The sequence below is a fragment of the Callospermophilus lateralis genome, chromosome 16 (genome assembly GCF_048772815.1).
Source record: "Callospermophilus lateralis isolate mCalLat2 chromosome 16, mCalLat2.hap1, whole genome shotgun sequence".
Classification (NCBI taxonomy): Eukaryota; Metazoa; Chordata; class Mammalia; order Rodentia; family Sciuridae; genus Callospermophilus; species Callospermophilus lateralis.
Window position 1 is genome coordinate 51,537,210 of NC_135320.1, and position 14,941 is coordinate 51,552,150.

The following is a 14,941-nucleotide window of genomic DNA, read 5'->3' on the forward strand; positions in this document are numbered from 1 at the left end:
CTTTGGAAAACCTTTATTTTTTTATTATTTTTATTTTGTTTGTTTTGTTTATTTTTATGTGGTGATGAAAATCGAACCCAGTGCCCCTCACATGTGCAAGGCAAGCACTTTGCCACTAAGCCACAACCTCAGCCCTCTTTTTCTTTAATGTGATAATGAGTGTCATAAAACTAAAAGTAATGGAGACAGGAATTAATTTTGTCATCTAAGAAGAAAGTAATTAAGCAATATTTACGGATGAGAGTTACATATTTTGGGGGGGCAAGACAAAACTTTTAAAAAGTATACAACTCAGCCAGGCACACCTGTGCTCCCAGCTTTTCAGGAGGTTGAGACAGAAGCATCATCTGAGTTCAGGAGTTTGAGATCAGATTAGGCAACATAACAAGACCCTATCTCTAAAACAAAATAGACAAAAGTGCTTATTTTCCAAAATGATTGAAAAGGTTTTCATTGTTTTTTTTTTTTTTTTTTTTTTCTCTTCCAAGTCTGTCTCCATGGAAGTGGGGCTAAGGATATAGCTCAGTGGTATGCTTACCTAGTATGCACAAGGCCCTAGTTAGAATCCCCAACATTGCAAAAAATAAATAAAAATACAGGGAAGGAATCTTGATTAAGGTTAAAATAATTTTGGGGAGGTTTTGGGGGGTTTTTTTTGTCCCTTAATTTACAACTTCTTCCTAAAGGATGCTGGCATTCTGTGCAGGATTCCCAAGGGATAGAGTTGTAGGGACATGTTGAGGAATCACTGTAGTTTATTTCTTCATATCTGATTGTTGGATTTGCTAAAGTTGGTGTACTGGCATGTCATTTACTAATTTTATTGACATTTTCATAGCTAACATCTCGTGGACTTGAATCATATGGATTCTGATTTGGAAATGGGTTTGCTAAAAATCTGTTGACCTTGAGAATTCACAGCTTAGAATCTCATCATGAGTTGTGGAAACATTAGTTTTAGGTGAAGATTTTCAGATCTGCCATTTTCAGTGAAGTTTTAGGGTGTGTGGTCCTATCAAAGAATATCAATATATATATAGACACTTTTGCAGTGGGAAACAGGGTCTTTAGTCTGGGACACAGTGGTGAGTTCATGTTATTCTAGTAGCTGTTATCCTTTTTAGTACCTACTTTGGAACACTTTGCTCCTTGAAGTGTTCTCAAAAGACCCCATGGTCACTTCATAAGCTATTGACAATGCCCAAAGGCCCTCCTGGGAAGGAGACTTGATGTCTGGCTGGATGAAATACCTCCTCAAATGACTAGGGATGCTTTTTGTTTTGTTTTTCTCTCACTGTTCAGTTCCAGGTTTCTTATTCCTTACGTCTCAAGGGCAGTGTCAACCTCTAAATTTCAATCTGTCAACAGTGCTTAGCTATAGTTGCATTTTGTGTGTGTGTAGAATATTTTAGAAGTGACATATTTCTGCTTTGTAAAATGGGCAGAAAATTAGTGCTGTGGATGTGACTTAACATGATTTTCTGTGAGAATCAGGTAGATTAATTTAAAATAACTTTTACAAACTATTTATATATTTATTTTGCAATGCTGGGGACTGAAGTCAGGGCCTTGTGCATGTTAGGCAAGTAGTCTAGCCCCAAGGTACATATCCAGCCCTAGGTTTTACAAACTATAGACTTCTATATTAAAACAAATAGCTTTTGTTGCTGTGATGGCAATAACTTAGTCAAAAAATTTAAAGTTTTGTGTGTGTTTACTATCATCTAAGTTGCAGGCATAATTCAGATTTCATCAGTTTTTTCTACTGGTATCCTTTCTCCACTCCATGATCCAACCTGCATTCCCATTGCATTTAATTGTCCTGTCTCCTTAGTGTTCTCTGATCTGTGCTAGTTTCTTACTCTTTCCTCATTTTTCATGACCTTGCCAATTTTGAGGTGTTTCATGGATTGACTTTCAGTTTGAATTTGTTGTTTTTCTTGTGTCAAAGCTGGGCTAATGGGAGTTGGGAAAGATGGTCCTAGAGGTGAAGTGCCCTTCTCATCACATGGCACCCACAGGTGTGTTATGCCACCTGACATCGCTGCTGCTGTCATCCTTGGTCTCTTGGTTGAGATATTGCTTCATAGCTTTCTCTACTACAAAGCTGTTGTTTTTTCTTTCTCATGTTCTATTCACAAGTTACTGGCTGGCTCACATTGAAAGAGGAGAGAAGCGTTTACCTACAAATATTAGTAACTTTTCTGTAAGGATGGTTTGTTCCTTCTCCCCTGTTATTTATATAGTCATTTTTCTGTATCAGTATAGACTTGTTATAATATTTATGTGGTACTTTGGGTTATTATCCAGTACTACAATTTTTGTTTTTCAAATTGTTCTAGCTTTAGCCATTGGAACTCATTCAGGTTGGCTCATTTGCTCCTTTAACATGTTTCCATACTTTAGGGATTTTTAAAGTTTTTTATTTCTTTGAATATAACTGATGTAGGCTCCTGGTTCTTAATTTTCTCCCTTATCTTGGGTTTTAACCTACTTTGAGTAGTGTTCTCCCCCTGCCCCCCTTTTTTTTAAGAATATATTCTATTCCTTCCATATAATTTATTCTGAAGAATTTAGATTGTATAGACCTTCTAAATGACAAGGGAAATTCCTATAGAGAAATTTTCTACAAAAATTATAGTATTTAGGCTGAGAATATAGCTCAGTTGGTAGAGTGCTTGCCTTGTATGCACAAAGCCCTGGATTTGATCTCCAGCACTATAAAAATAAGTAAATAATTAAATAAAATAATAGTATTTACCTGTCTTTCAGGTAAGGTGTTGGTTGCAATATAAAAATATAAACATCCAGTTTCTACACTGAACTATGTTAAAGCTTTAGAGATTGTAAGATCTTGTGCAGGATGCTTTATTAAAACAAAAACAAAACCTTTAACTAGAGTCTATTTGCCTTTTTTTCACTCAGAAAAAAGAGTAAAACTGGTCCAAAATAACAAAAGCACATAGGAGCTGGGCGCTGTGGCAAATGCCTGTAATCCCAGCGACTTGGGAGGCTGAGACCAGAGGATCGAAAGTTCAAAGCCAGCCTCAGCACAAACGAGGGCTAGGGATGTGGTCAGTGGTCAGGTGCCCAAGTTCAAAGTCCCCGGTACCAAAAAATAATAACACATAGGATTTTTAAATACCTGATGAAACTTTAATGTGGAAAGTGGCTAGAGCATTGTCATTCAAAAGTATTTACAATTTAAGTGTTAAGTTTGGGTTACTTTTGTGGGTGGAAAGTGATCTTTGGGTTTTGTAATATAATTTCTTTGGTTCAATATATTTTAGTTTCTAACTCCTCTCCCCCAATTAATAATATTTTTAGACAAGAAATAAGTGGCTTTCAAAATTAAACAGGTTCTCTCTTCTAAGTAGTATTTATATTAGTTGGTGAAGAGCTAAATAAATGCTAAGTTTATTGATTTAAATGAGCAAAGAGATAAACTTTAATTAAAGAATCTGGTTTATGACTAGGCACAGTGGCACACACCTATAATCCCAGCTTCTTGGGAGGAAGAAGCAGAAAGATAAGTTCAAGGCCAGCCTCAGTAACTTAGTGAAGACCCTATCTCAAAAATTTTAAAAAGTACAGGGTGCGGGGTGGGTTGTGGCTCAGCAGTAGAGTACTCGTCTAGTTCATGCAAGGCCTTAGTTTCCATCCTCAGCACCACATAAAAATAAAATAAAGGTATTGTGTTCAACTACTATTAAAGAAAAATTTTTTTTTAAAAGTGCAGGTTGGGATACTAGGAATGTAGCTCAGTGGCAGAATGCCCTTGCACTTCATTTCCAGTATCTTGAAAGAAAGGAAGAAAAAAAACCTCTTGAGTTATAGGGTTTTGTTTTGTTTTGTTTTGTTTTTTAAAGAGAGAGAGGAAGAGAGAATTTTTTTTATATATTTATTTTTTAGTTTTTGGCGAACACAACATCTTTGTTTGTATGTGGTGCTGAGGATTGAACCTGGGCTGCACGCATGCCAGGCAAGCATGTTACCTCTTGAGTCACATCCCCAGCCCATAGGTTTTATTTTATATTTTACATATGAGGAAAAATACTATTTAACAAAGAAAACTCCCAAATGACTTACACTTTTCAGAAAAATGTGGAAATTAGTATAAGAATAAAATATTACATCTAGTCAGAATTGTAGGGTTTTTAGGGTTCATTCCAAAGGACATAGCTGCCATTGGTGAAACTCTGGTATCTTTCAAGACTCTTGTGTACATAATACTTTTAATGACAGTTTATTACAAAACAAAACATTGTTTTAACACACATCTTACTAGAAATGAAAGATTTGAGAATGTTTGCAGTTAAAACTCTCAAATTGTCTCTGTATCATTAATATTTGTTTTACTGTAGCCAAAGAGGAAGGGAGAACATTTTCTCTGCATCCTTCTGAGTTGTTTTTTTTCCCCCTAACAATATAGTCTTGTAGTCTTATAGCTAAACACTCAAACGCTACTATATTCCACTGGAGACCAGGCATGGTAGTGCACATCTGTAATCCCAGAGACTCAGAGGCTGAGATAGGAGGATTGTTGGTTCAAGGACAGCCTCAGGAACTTACAGATACCCTGTCTCAAAAAAATGAAAGGGACTGGGAGTGTAGCTCAGTGAGAAAGCACTCCTGGGTTAATTCTCCCTGCCCCCCAAAGAAAAAAGCAGTTCTGAGTGGTTAGGGATGTGAGTGGTAGAGTTCTCAGCATGTTTGAGGTAAAGGGGTAGGGTGGACAGGGGAGAGCAGGGGGAAAATCTAAACTTCCTTTTAACATCTTCAGGCCTTTTCCACATCATAACATAGTATGAATGTGTAATTTTTGGCATCTACAAAGTGGTGTATAATAGAATGGGCTACGAATGAGGAAGGGGGAACTCATTGATTGACAACTGACAGATCCAGGGCTCACTGAGTTGGCTGAATCTGAAGGCTTACTCTCAGTCAAGTTCTGTCCATGATGTAGCCACAGCAATACTTGGTTTACACCCTTTCATTTTCAAGTCCAGAAGCAAACCAGGAATTGAAATTCACTGATGTGACTCCAAGTCCATCTCTGAAACCACCATGGTTTGGTTATCTAGGGCTCTGAATGTCTGTGTCTGGGTCACTCCTTTGTCACAGTGGTAAAATTGCCTCTTTATGGACTTGCGATTGGATGAGCCTAGTTCATTAGGCAAAATTGGGGTGCTGTTGCCAATAAAGGATATAATTGGGCAATAGCATTGGGTAATTGATAAGTTTGTTTATCAGTATCCACCTTTCAATGCAGTGTTTCATGCCAAAGGCTAAATTGTTAGTCACTTTGTAAACCACATTTTAAACATGAATTCTAACAAACCAGTATTTAAGTACTTTTTAAATACCTGATTTTAAATGTGTACCAGTTATACAAATTGCTATTATGAAAGCAAATTTACTGCTAACCATATTTCCAACTGGTCATATGAAACAAGACTGAACTCTGAAGAGCTAGTTCCCTTTCTATCTTCATCCCTGTTTCTCATTTACATGCAAAAGTGTGTGCATAATGCTTAAAGTTTTCTTGTTAAGTTTTTGTCTGTGGTATATAATTAAAAGCATAGAGGAACCTATGCAGTGGTTCAAATCTCAGATATGCTTATTACAGTTGTCGTTTGGTGTCTGAGGAGATTGGTTTCAGGATACCATGATCAGAGATGCTCCAGACCCTATGTAAAGTGGTTTAGTATTTGCTTATAACCTACACACATCCATATGCTGGATTACTTATAAAACCCAATACAGGGCTGGGTCTATAGCTCAGTTGGTAGAGTGCTTCCCTTGCATGGACAAGGCCCTGGGTTTGACCCCCAGCACGCACGCGCATACACCCCCACCCTAATACAATATAAATGCTATGAAAGGAGTTGTTAGACACTAATTTTTTTAACATTGTTTTTGTTGTAGTTAGACACAGTGCCTTTATTTTATTTACTTATTTACTTATTTATTTTTTAAAGAGAGAATTCTTTTAATATTTATTTTTTAGTTCTCGGTGGACACAACATCTTTATTTTTATGTGGTGCTGAGGATCAAACCCAGGGTCTTACATAGCGGTAGGTGAGAGCTCTACTGCTGAGCCACAACCCCAGCCCTAGACTGTAATTTTTAGGGAATAATAAGAAAAGTTTGTGTCAGTATTTTTTTTTTTTTTTTTTAATGCTGTGGTACCAAGGATTGAACCCATCTCCTTTTTACTTTTTAAGACAGGATCACTCTAAGTTGTCCGTATTGGCTTTGAACTTGTCATCCTCCTGCCTCAGCCTATCAAATTGCTGGGATTACAGGCATGTGCCACTGCACCTGGCTTTCTTGGATTTTTTTTAAACAAGTGTTTAGTTGAACACACAGATCTGGGTCCCACAGGTGTAGTAGCTTAATCATTCTGTGCTTCATCTCTAAAATGGGGATAACATGATAATCTGAAGAGTTATATATGGGGATGGAATAAAGGGATCCATATAAAGGTGCTAATCAATGAGCTGGCACATAAAACTCATGTTTATCATTATTGTCATGTGTTGGTGATTCTTATTAATTGGAATGTTTTTCTTAGAAATTATTTGAAATTTCTTTTATTAGAATTTAATTCTAACAACATTGCCTTTTATTCATTTTTTTTCCAGTGTTTGAAAGATGTATGGTGATCTTGAAACCATCAGACACAAGAAAACTTCTAGCAACTTCAGGGGAAGTTTATCTACACTCAGGCTGCAGTATTTTCAGCAAACATGATTGGACAGTGGAGCTGTGCCTTATCTTTTGGTGGAGTGAAAAATTTGAGCCAGTGAAGCCAAATCCTTACAGCGAAGCAGCTCCTTGCTGAGTGCAAATAAGCATTTAAAATGTGAATTTGAAATCAAATGTCTCTTATTACTTTCAGCTAAAGTGGCAGCACAGGTGTTTCCTAAGTTTAAGTCTTGGAATAAAAAATATTCCACTGGTTATCTACCATCTCCACCATGAACCTGTTATGGAAGCTTCATTTCTGTATATCCCCCCTCCCTTTTTTTTTTTTTTTTTTTTTGCCATCTCCCTGTCCTCTGCACAATCATGCCTTCTTGGCTAAGTAATTCAAGCCCATGGCCTTGGACACTTAAATCACAAACTTAAGGAATAAAATAAAACTAATATTTTCCCAATTTCTTGGCCATCATGATGTCTTATAGTTAAAAACAATTCACATGGTTTTTAAAACACCCGAGGCAAGCTGGGTTGTGGCTCAGTGGTAGAGAGCCCTTGCCTAGGACGCACAAGGCCTGGGTTCAATCCCCAACACCACACAAAAAACAAACATCTGAGGAGAAAGTTAATACCCTCCACAACACATGTATAGTTGAAAGGTTTAGATCTTTTTCTCAGCAGGTACCAGTTGTAAATAAAAATGAAGTAGGGGCCAAAATGCGGAACCAAAAATGAAGCAGCTACATGTAGGTAGTAATTTCTAGATAAACCTGCAACTGAATATTGCGGCTTCTTATGTATTATTTTATATTGTACTTTTTCATTGTTGATGGTTTGGACTTTAATAAGAGAAACTCCATAGTTTTTAATATCACAAAAATGAGACTATTTGAACAGTGTGTTCTAAAAAGCAATATACTAACTGAAGTGAATGCTTGTACATATTAATATTGCCTTAAACCTTTTTCTCTACTGCTTTAACTGTCAAAACAATTAAAACTTTTTAAAAGCATAGGACTGTAGTCAGCATGCTAGACTGAGAGGTAAACACTGATGCAGTTAGAATAGGTACTGATATTGTCAGTGTTTAGCACTATGTGTTTAGCTGTGTTTATGCTACAAAAGTGCAATATTAGATGCTAGCTAGTACTGCTGCCTCATGTAATTCCAAAGAGGAAAACAGGATTTAATTAAGTGCACATATTTCTTTGTTACTCATATTGTCCTTTGCTTGGATGCAATGCCATGCAGATTTTTGTGGCTGCTATTTTTATTTACTTTGCCTTACTTAGATTAACACCTTGAATGGAGAGCCAAATATTACTCTTTACCTGACCAGCAATGGCCCTTTAACTGCAGCAGGGGAGGGAGGGGAAAAAAAATCCCAAAATATTTTTGTGTGAGAATTGGCACTTAAGATCAGAAAAAAAAAAAGTTATTTGTACTCGATGTCTTAATATGCTCTCTGCCCAAAGCTCTGAAAGACTAATGTAGTCAGAAATACTTATAACAATACTACCGAGTTTTTGTAGAATTGTTACATTTGATAATAAAACTTGCCTGCTTAATCTCAATGTTTGCATTCTTTTTTTTTTTTTTTCTTTTTTTGTAATTAGAAGTTAGTGGTAATGGTAGAAGCATATAGGTTTACCTTTTCCTGAGGTGGTAAGGTTTTTTTTTTTTTTTCCTGTTTACATAAATAATTATAAAAGCTAACAAAGATAAGTGCACTCAAGATACTGGCTAAACAGTCATCCATCCTTATATAAGTCATTGAGGAGTTTTTGTTTTTGTTTTTAAACCAGGGATTGAACCCAGGGGCACCTAACCACTAAGACCATCCCCAGCCTTTTATTTTGTATTTTGAGTTAGGGCCTCAATATGTTGCTGAGGGCCTCACTAACTTGCTGGGCTAGCTTTGAACTTGTGATCCTCAGCCTCTCTGTGGGATTAGAGATGTGCACTGCCATATCCAGAAGCATTGAGATTTTTTGGGGGGGAGGGGTAACTGCGTATTGCCCCAAGCGTGCTCTTCCACTGAACTACAGTATCCTCAGTTCTTTTTGAGACGGAGTCTAAAGTTTCTCAGGCTGGTCTCAAACTTGTAATCCTCCTGTCTCAGGCCTGCGTGGCTGGGGTTCCAGGCTTGTGCCACCACTTCAAGCAAATTTAATGTCACACTAGCAAAAATTTTTATCTAGTATGACTTTGTACATTTTAAAAGTTAAACCAGGCATGGTGGTGCACACCTGTAATCCCAACTAGTTGGGAAGCTGAAACAGGAGGATTTGGAGTTCAAGGCCAGCTATACAACCTAGCAAGATCCTATCTCACTTTTTTACACTGAATTACACAACCAAAAGGGTCAATTTGGTTTGGCGGCTTCTGCCATCTACTGGACATACATACAAAGGGATCTAAGGATCCCTTTACCAGAGTGCATCTCTGCAGGATTCTAAAAATCATAATTGTTGAGATGTTTAATGACATTTACTTGTCATATGTAAATTGTTAAGGTGATAAATCATAATTTTGATGGAAAACATTTTCCCCAAGTCTTTGTACTCTTAGTTTTAAGGTAAGTCTGACTGGGCCATGCAATTCTGTAATCCTAGCAGCTTGGGAGGCTGAGGCAGGAGAATCACAAATTTGAGGTCAGCCTCAGCAACTTAGATCCTGTCTGAAAATACAAATAAGAAAGACTGGAGATGTAGCTCAGTGGTAAAGTGTGCCCAAGTTTCAATCTCCTGTGTCCCCTCCTCCCAAAAAAGTGTAATATATGCTCAACACTTTAGGTCTGAACATGGTGGTGAATGATCCATCCTGACTGAGGTACTCAAGAGTCAACCAGTTATCCAACTACCTTCCTTTCAAAATAATTTAATCTATCATTTACCTGTGTCCAGAGTTATAAGAGCAAAGCTAGGTGTATTCTAGCGGGACCATCTCAATCCATAAAAATAGGTTGTTTGAGTTAGTAAAAATAGAGAAAACAAAAAGACCCAAGATATTAAATGAGAATTTCAGAAAAAAAATTTTTTCAAATAAATATGTTCCAAATATTACCAGAGACACGCTTACACTAATTTGTCCTAAATTTTATCTGGAAGTAACTAATATAACCCCATAAATGTTTAGAAAATTTACTATCTGAAAAAAGAAAGGGTCTTGGTACAAAGTCAACAATCTATTTAAGAAAAAGATTTGCCCGGCACAGTGGTGCACACCTATAATCCTAGCAATTCAGGAGGCTGGGACAGGAAGATTGTGAGTTCAAAGCCAGCCTCAGCAACTTGGTGAGGCACTTAGCAACTCAGTGAGACCCTGTCTCTAAATTAAAAAAAAAAAAAAAAAAAAAAAGGTCTGGGGATGTGTGGTTCAGTGGTTAAATGCCCCTGAGTTAATCCCCAGTACCCCCCACACCCACCCCCCAAAAAAAGATTCACTTGGGGAGGTTTTAATAGACTATTTTTTTTAGAGAGAGAGTTTTGTTTTTTTTTAATATTTATGTTTTTAGTTTTCAGTGGACACAACATCTTTGTATGTGGTACTGAGAATCGAACCTGGGCTGCACGCATGTCAGGCAAGCGTGCTACTGCTTGAGCCACATCCCCAGCCCCAATAGACTATTTGATACCAGCAAAATGCTTTATTTATGATTATTGTTTTGTATAATTAACTTGGCTAAAAATATCTTCCAAGAGGAGCCAACTCTAGGAAAAAGTATATTTAGAAAATATGCATATATACAGATTTGTTTTGTTTCTGGTACTAGGGTTCTAACCCAGGGCCTCCCACATTAGTCAAGCCTCATCTCCAGCCCTTTATAACTTTTACTTTGAGACAGGCTCTCACTAAATTGCCCAGACTGGCTTCAAACTTTGGATATTCTTGCCTCAGCCTCCCAAGTAGCTGGGATTGCAAGCACGTGGCACCATGCCCAGCTCTATTTTAGAAAATATTCTACAATATCTAATACATACAATTAAAAATATTTAAATAAAATACTTTAGAAAAAAAATGCATCCCACTTTGGAGAAGTATATGGTCCCGAGTTTGACTGTTGATTTGTACAGTTGTAATTCTTCAATGGAAAAGAAAAATATGCAGATCCTAATGATGAATGGTAATAAGGCAAATATATTTAGGACGCACTGAAATACAGCCTCAACAATAAGGAAAAAATGAGGAAATACTTGTCTACAATATATTTGCAGAGTTTGGACTAAGGATAGGGATAAAACACAGCCAAAATACAACTGAGAATATAATGGCAATAGCTGGGTGCACTGGCACATGCCTGTAATCCCAGTGGCTGGGGAGGCTGAGACAGGAGGATTGGGAGGCTGATAAGCCACTCAATGAGATCCTGTCTCTAAATTCCAAAATAGGGCAGGGGATGTGGCTCAGTGGTCAAGTGCCCCTAAGTTCACTTCCCTATGCGCCCCTAAAAGAATATAATGGCAGTAAAAATGAACTGATTACATCTAATTCAGAGTACACAAAGGAGATCATGTTTGAGAATAATAGAAAGATGCTACTCAATGGATAACTAAGATTCTATTATATAGTAAAGATGAAACAAAATTTCATGTTTAATAGAAGAAAAGTTGAACTGATTCGAGGATTTCAACAGTGATTATGGTAGGTTGCTATTAATAAAATGAAGATTTTTTTTTTTTTCCTGGGAATTGAATCCAGGGCACTTTACCACTGAGCTACATCTCTAGCCCTTTTAAATTTTTATTTTGAGACAGGTTCTCACTAAGTTGCTGAGGCTGTCCTCAAACTTGCAATTTTCCTACCTTAGCCTCCTAAGGTTGGGATTACAGGTATGTACCACTGCATCCAGCCAGAAGAAAGCTTTTAAAATATATTTTGCAAAAAATAAAAAAAAAATAAAATATATTTTGCATATCTCTCTTTGGTTTCAAAAAGATAAGTTCTCTGGAGAATTGTTTCGTATTTTTTCTCATATCTTGACAAAATGTTGTGCTTGATGCAGTGTTGTGTTTGCATTTGTCACTGAGTATCAAACCCAGGGTTTCATGCATGCTATGCAAACACTCTACTACTGACTGAGCTGCATCCTAAACTCAAGACTTTAATTTCTTAAAACCAATAATATTTCACTAAAAATATCCACTACATATAGAAGGGCACCTCTATCTTTTAGAGATGGCAGAAAGCCATATTGTTCTTTGAGAATATTTTGCACATTAAAGACCATCTGAGATAACGGGGGTTGTTTAGGGTTGGTCAAGGTGAGGCAAAGAGTATGAAATGACTCTTCAAATTTTGGATAGAAAACTAGAAGTCCATTGTGGTTGTGGAAAATTAATCAATATGGTTCATCTAAAGTCATCTTAGACCATGTATTCACTAGCCATGTATGCTACCATCTGAAAATAACTGGCCTTTGGTATTATGGAGTGACCTATTGAAAACAGCCATAATGCTGGTTGCAAGACATCTTTTTTGATGAAGTACATTTTTTGGTTGCATTGGTTCACGGTTAAGATATTCTCATTATCCTTATATGAATATTTTAGGATTCAAGGGAGAAATGTTTATACTAGAGAACACAACCCCTAGTCTATTGATTTCTGATGACTGAATATTTATTTTCTCTCATGTTCCCTTTTCTCTTTTTTTGTGGGGTGGAGGCTTATATTAGGGATTGAACCCAGGATGCTCTATCACTGAGCTACATCCCCAGGCTTTTTTTTTTTATTTTGAGACAGGGTCTCCCTAAGTTGCTCAGGGTCTCACTAAGTTGCTAAGGCTGGCCTCAAACTTGTGATTCTCCTGTTTCAGTCACCCAAGTAGGTATATTTCTTCTTTTAAATTGCTATTTTTTTCTGGGCACCATGGAGCAAACCTGTAATCCGAGCAACTTAGGAGGCTGAAGCAGAAGGATCACAAGTTCAAAGCCAGCCTCAGCAACTTAATGAGATGTTGTCTCAAATTTTTTCTTTTTTTTTTAAATGGGAGAGGGGCTGGGGATGTGGCTCAGTGGGTAAGCCTCTGGTTTCAATTCTTGATACAAAAAAAAAAAAAAAAAAAAAAGGGAAGGAGATATTTTGTCTTATTTTTTCTTTCTCCCATTATTCTACAAAGCAGGTGAATTGACAGTCAAGTCTACTTTGAGGGATCATGAAAAAACAATAGGGTAGCGCTTCAAGACTCAGTCATTATGTTTGCTTTCTCATATATTGTAGCTCTTTCACATAGTTGATCTGACACAGGACACGGGGTATCTGTGGCCAATGCCTAGGGCTCTGTCATATCCTGTGGTTTTCAGTGTTCACAATTTCTGCGTTGACGGGCGTAAGGGAGGGGGCCCTTTCTGGTCCACTCTTTGTAACTCCTACTGCAATGTTGTTTGAAGGCAAAAGACGTATTTACAGGCAATCAAAGGCATAAAACGAGTTCCTGGAACTGTTTTTTCACACTATTAAAAAATGATAGCCTTTCCCCAAATGTCCTAACTTAATAAAGCCGTATTTAGAGGAGACTTGCTCCCTGCTAAGTAAGGGACACCCATAATTACCCAGTGACTTCAGTTAATTCTGTGCTTGCTTTTCCCACTTCAAAAAGATATTTCCTCACTTCCTAAATTTACTTCCATGAACTTCTGGGGAAAATTTTGGGGGGTCCTGGTGTTTGCTGGAAAATGCCAGATACAAGTGAGGACATACAAAGTAAAACTATTTCCTACTGCTGTGGAATATCTAAACGCACGACTCTTCTCCCACAGGCCGGTATTATTGGGGTGTTCTGTTTTCTTGGATATCATGACACGCAAACGTCTTGTTTAACCCGTTTTCGTCAATTAGCACACGCTTCTTTCTTGTAATGGTCAAGCGGTCTGCTGAGCCAAACCGCCAACTAGAACGTTTTGCTGGGCTCTCAAATCCTGGTGAGAACGCAGGCACTGACCGCAGTTCAGGGTCGTGCGGTCCAGTTGCTGCTCTAAGTAGCTTTGAGGCTGCTTTATGCGGGATCCCGGTTTCCTTTTTGTAAAATGGGGGTGAGGGCTGGTTTCAAAAGGTAAAGCTGATAGCAGTCTCTGACTCCCGGAATTGAACCACAAGGTCGCGGAATGTATGTTCCCACGTTTTTGGAACTGACGCACAAATTGAGGGTTTGCGGTGGGCCTCACAAACCTCGCTTTCCACGAGAGAGGATGGGCGGGCCAGGAACACCAACCGTAGGCAGCGCCCCAGGCGTCGAGGCTCCTTCCTGCCAGCGCAGGCCCAGGCGCCCCAGCGAAACGCTCCGGCCGCCCGCCGCTCCCGGCACTCTAGTTCCTTGGCCGCCCGGGGGAACGTGGTTGGCAGTGACACCGGAGGGGGGCGGGTCAGGAAGTGGGGGCGCGGCGGCCTGGAGTGGGCCAGGGCCCGCGGAGGTGTTCCGCAACGCGAAGGGAGTGAAACTCCGGGGCGCGCGGGAGCCGGACGGCCACCCGGGTCTCCGCGGAGACGATGGCGGAGGAAGAAGGTGATGTCGCCAGTGTCGCCAGTGGACTCGGGAAAGGGGCGGGGATGCTAAGGGGCCCGGAGGCCTGGGCTGCTGGCGACTGATGGCTGGGGCCGTGCAGGGAGGGCGGGAAGGAGCGGGCGGGGGAGCTCGCGGAGAAATTCTCGAGGACCCGAGTGAATGGCCCGAAGTTTCGTCTCCCGAAGTGGGGAGCAAAGGTGGAGCCTAAAGTTGGGCGTCTGCAACGCGAAAGAGAGCTGTGGGGGGGGGGAGTGTTTGAATTGAGGGTTATTAGCAGATCATAAATGGAGTGGGGGACATAATTGGTTTCGAAGATGTAGGATTAGGTACAGAAAGGATGTTTGAGTGTGATAATAGTTTAACCAGATGCCCCGCATTCTGAGTGCGCCCATAAAGGTTTGTGGATCATGACAAACACAAAGTCGCAGGGTGAGGGGACTCATGCTACTCGCAGAGTCAGGGATTTAGAATAACATGGTAAGATGAATTGGGAGGAATTGGGTTGCAGAAAGCTTTCCATAGCCCCTCAGGACAGGTGCCAAGAAAATTCAGCCAGCAATATGTATTCGCAGAAAAGTATAGATAAAAGAAGAGTGGAAAACTGGGAGAAACTTAAGGAAATATTCATACCCTTCTAAGTTTCGGAAACAGGCATACATGGTAGGTAGGTCACTTGATTGACCAGTTAGATTTTGCATTCAGTTGGAAAACACGGTATTTTTACCTTTTTGA

General features: G+C 38.9%; 1 protein-coding gene across 2 annotated transcripts in view; it reads left to right on the top strand.

Moving 5' to 3' along the window:
- Positions 1–14,091: 14,091 nt before the first annotated feature.
- Positions 14,092–14,941, top strand: part of Dpy19l4 (dpy-19 like 4) — a 68,393-nt gene continuing 67,543 nt past the window's right edge. Inside the window, exon 1 of one of the 2 annotated variants that reach the window (XM_076836078.1) lies at positions 14,092–14,209. In XM_076836078.1, the coding sequence (XP_076692193.1) occupies positions 14,194–14,209 (16 nt within the window). In that variant the 5' untranslated portion in view covers positions 14,092–14,193. The remainder of the gene's footprint in view (positions 14,210–14,941) is intronic. The other variant, XM_076836080.1, reaches the window with a different exon arrangement.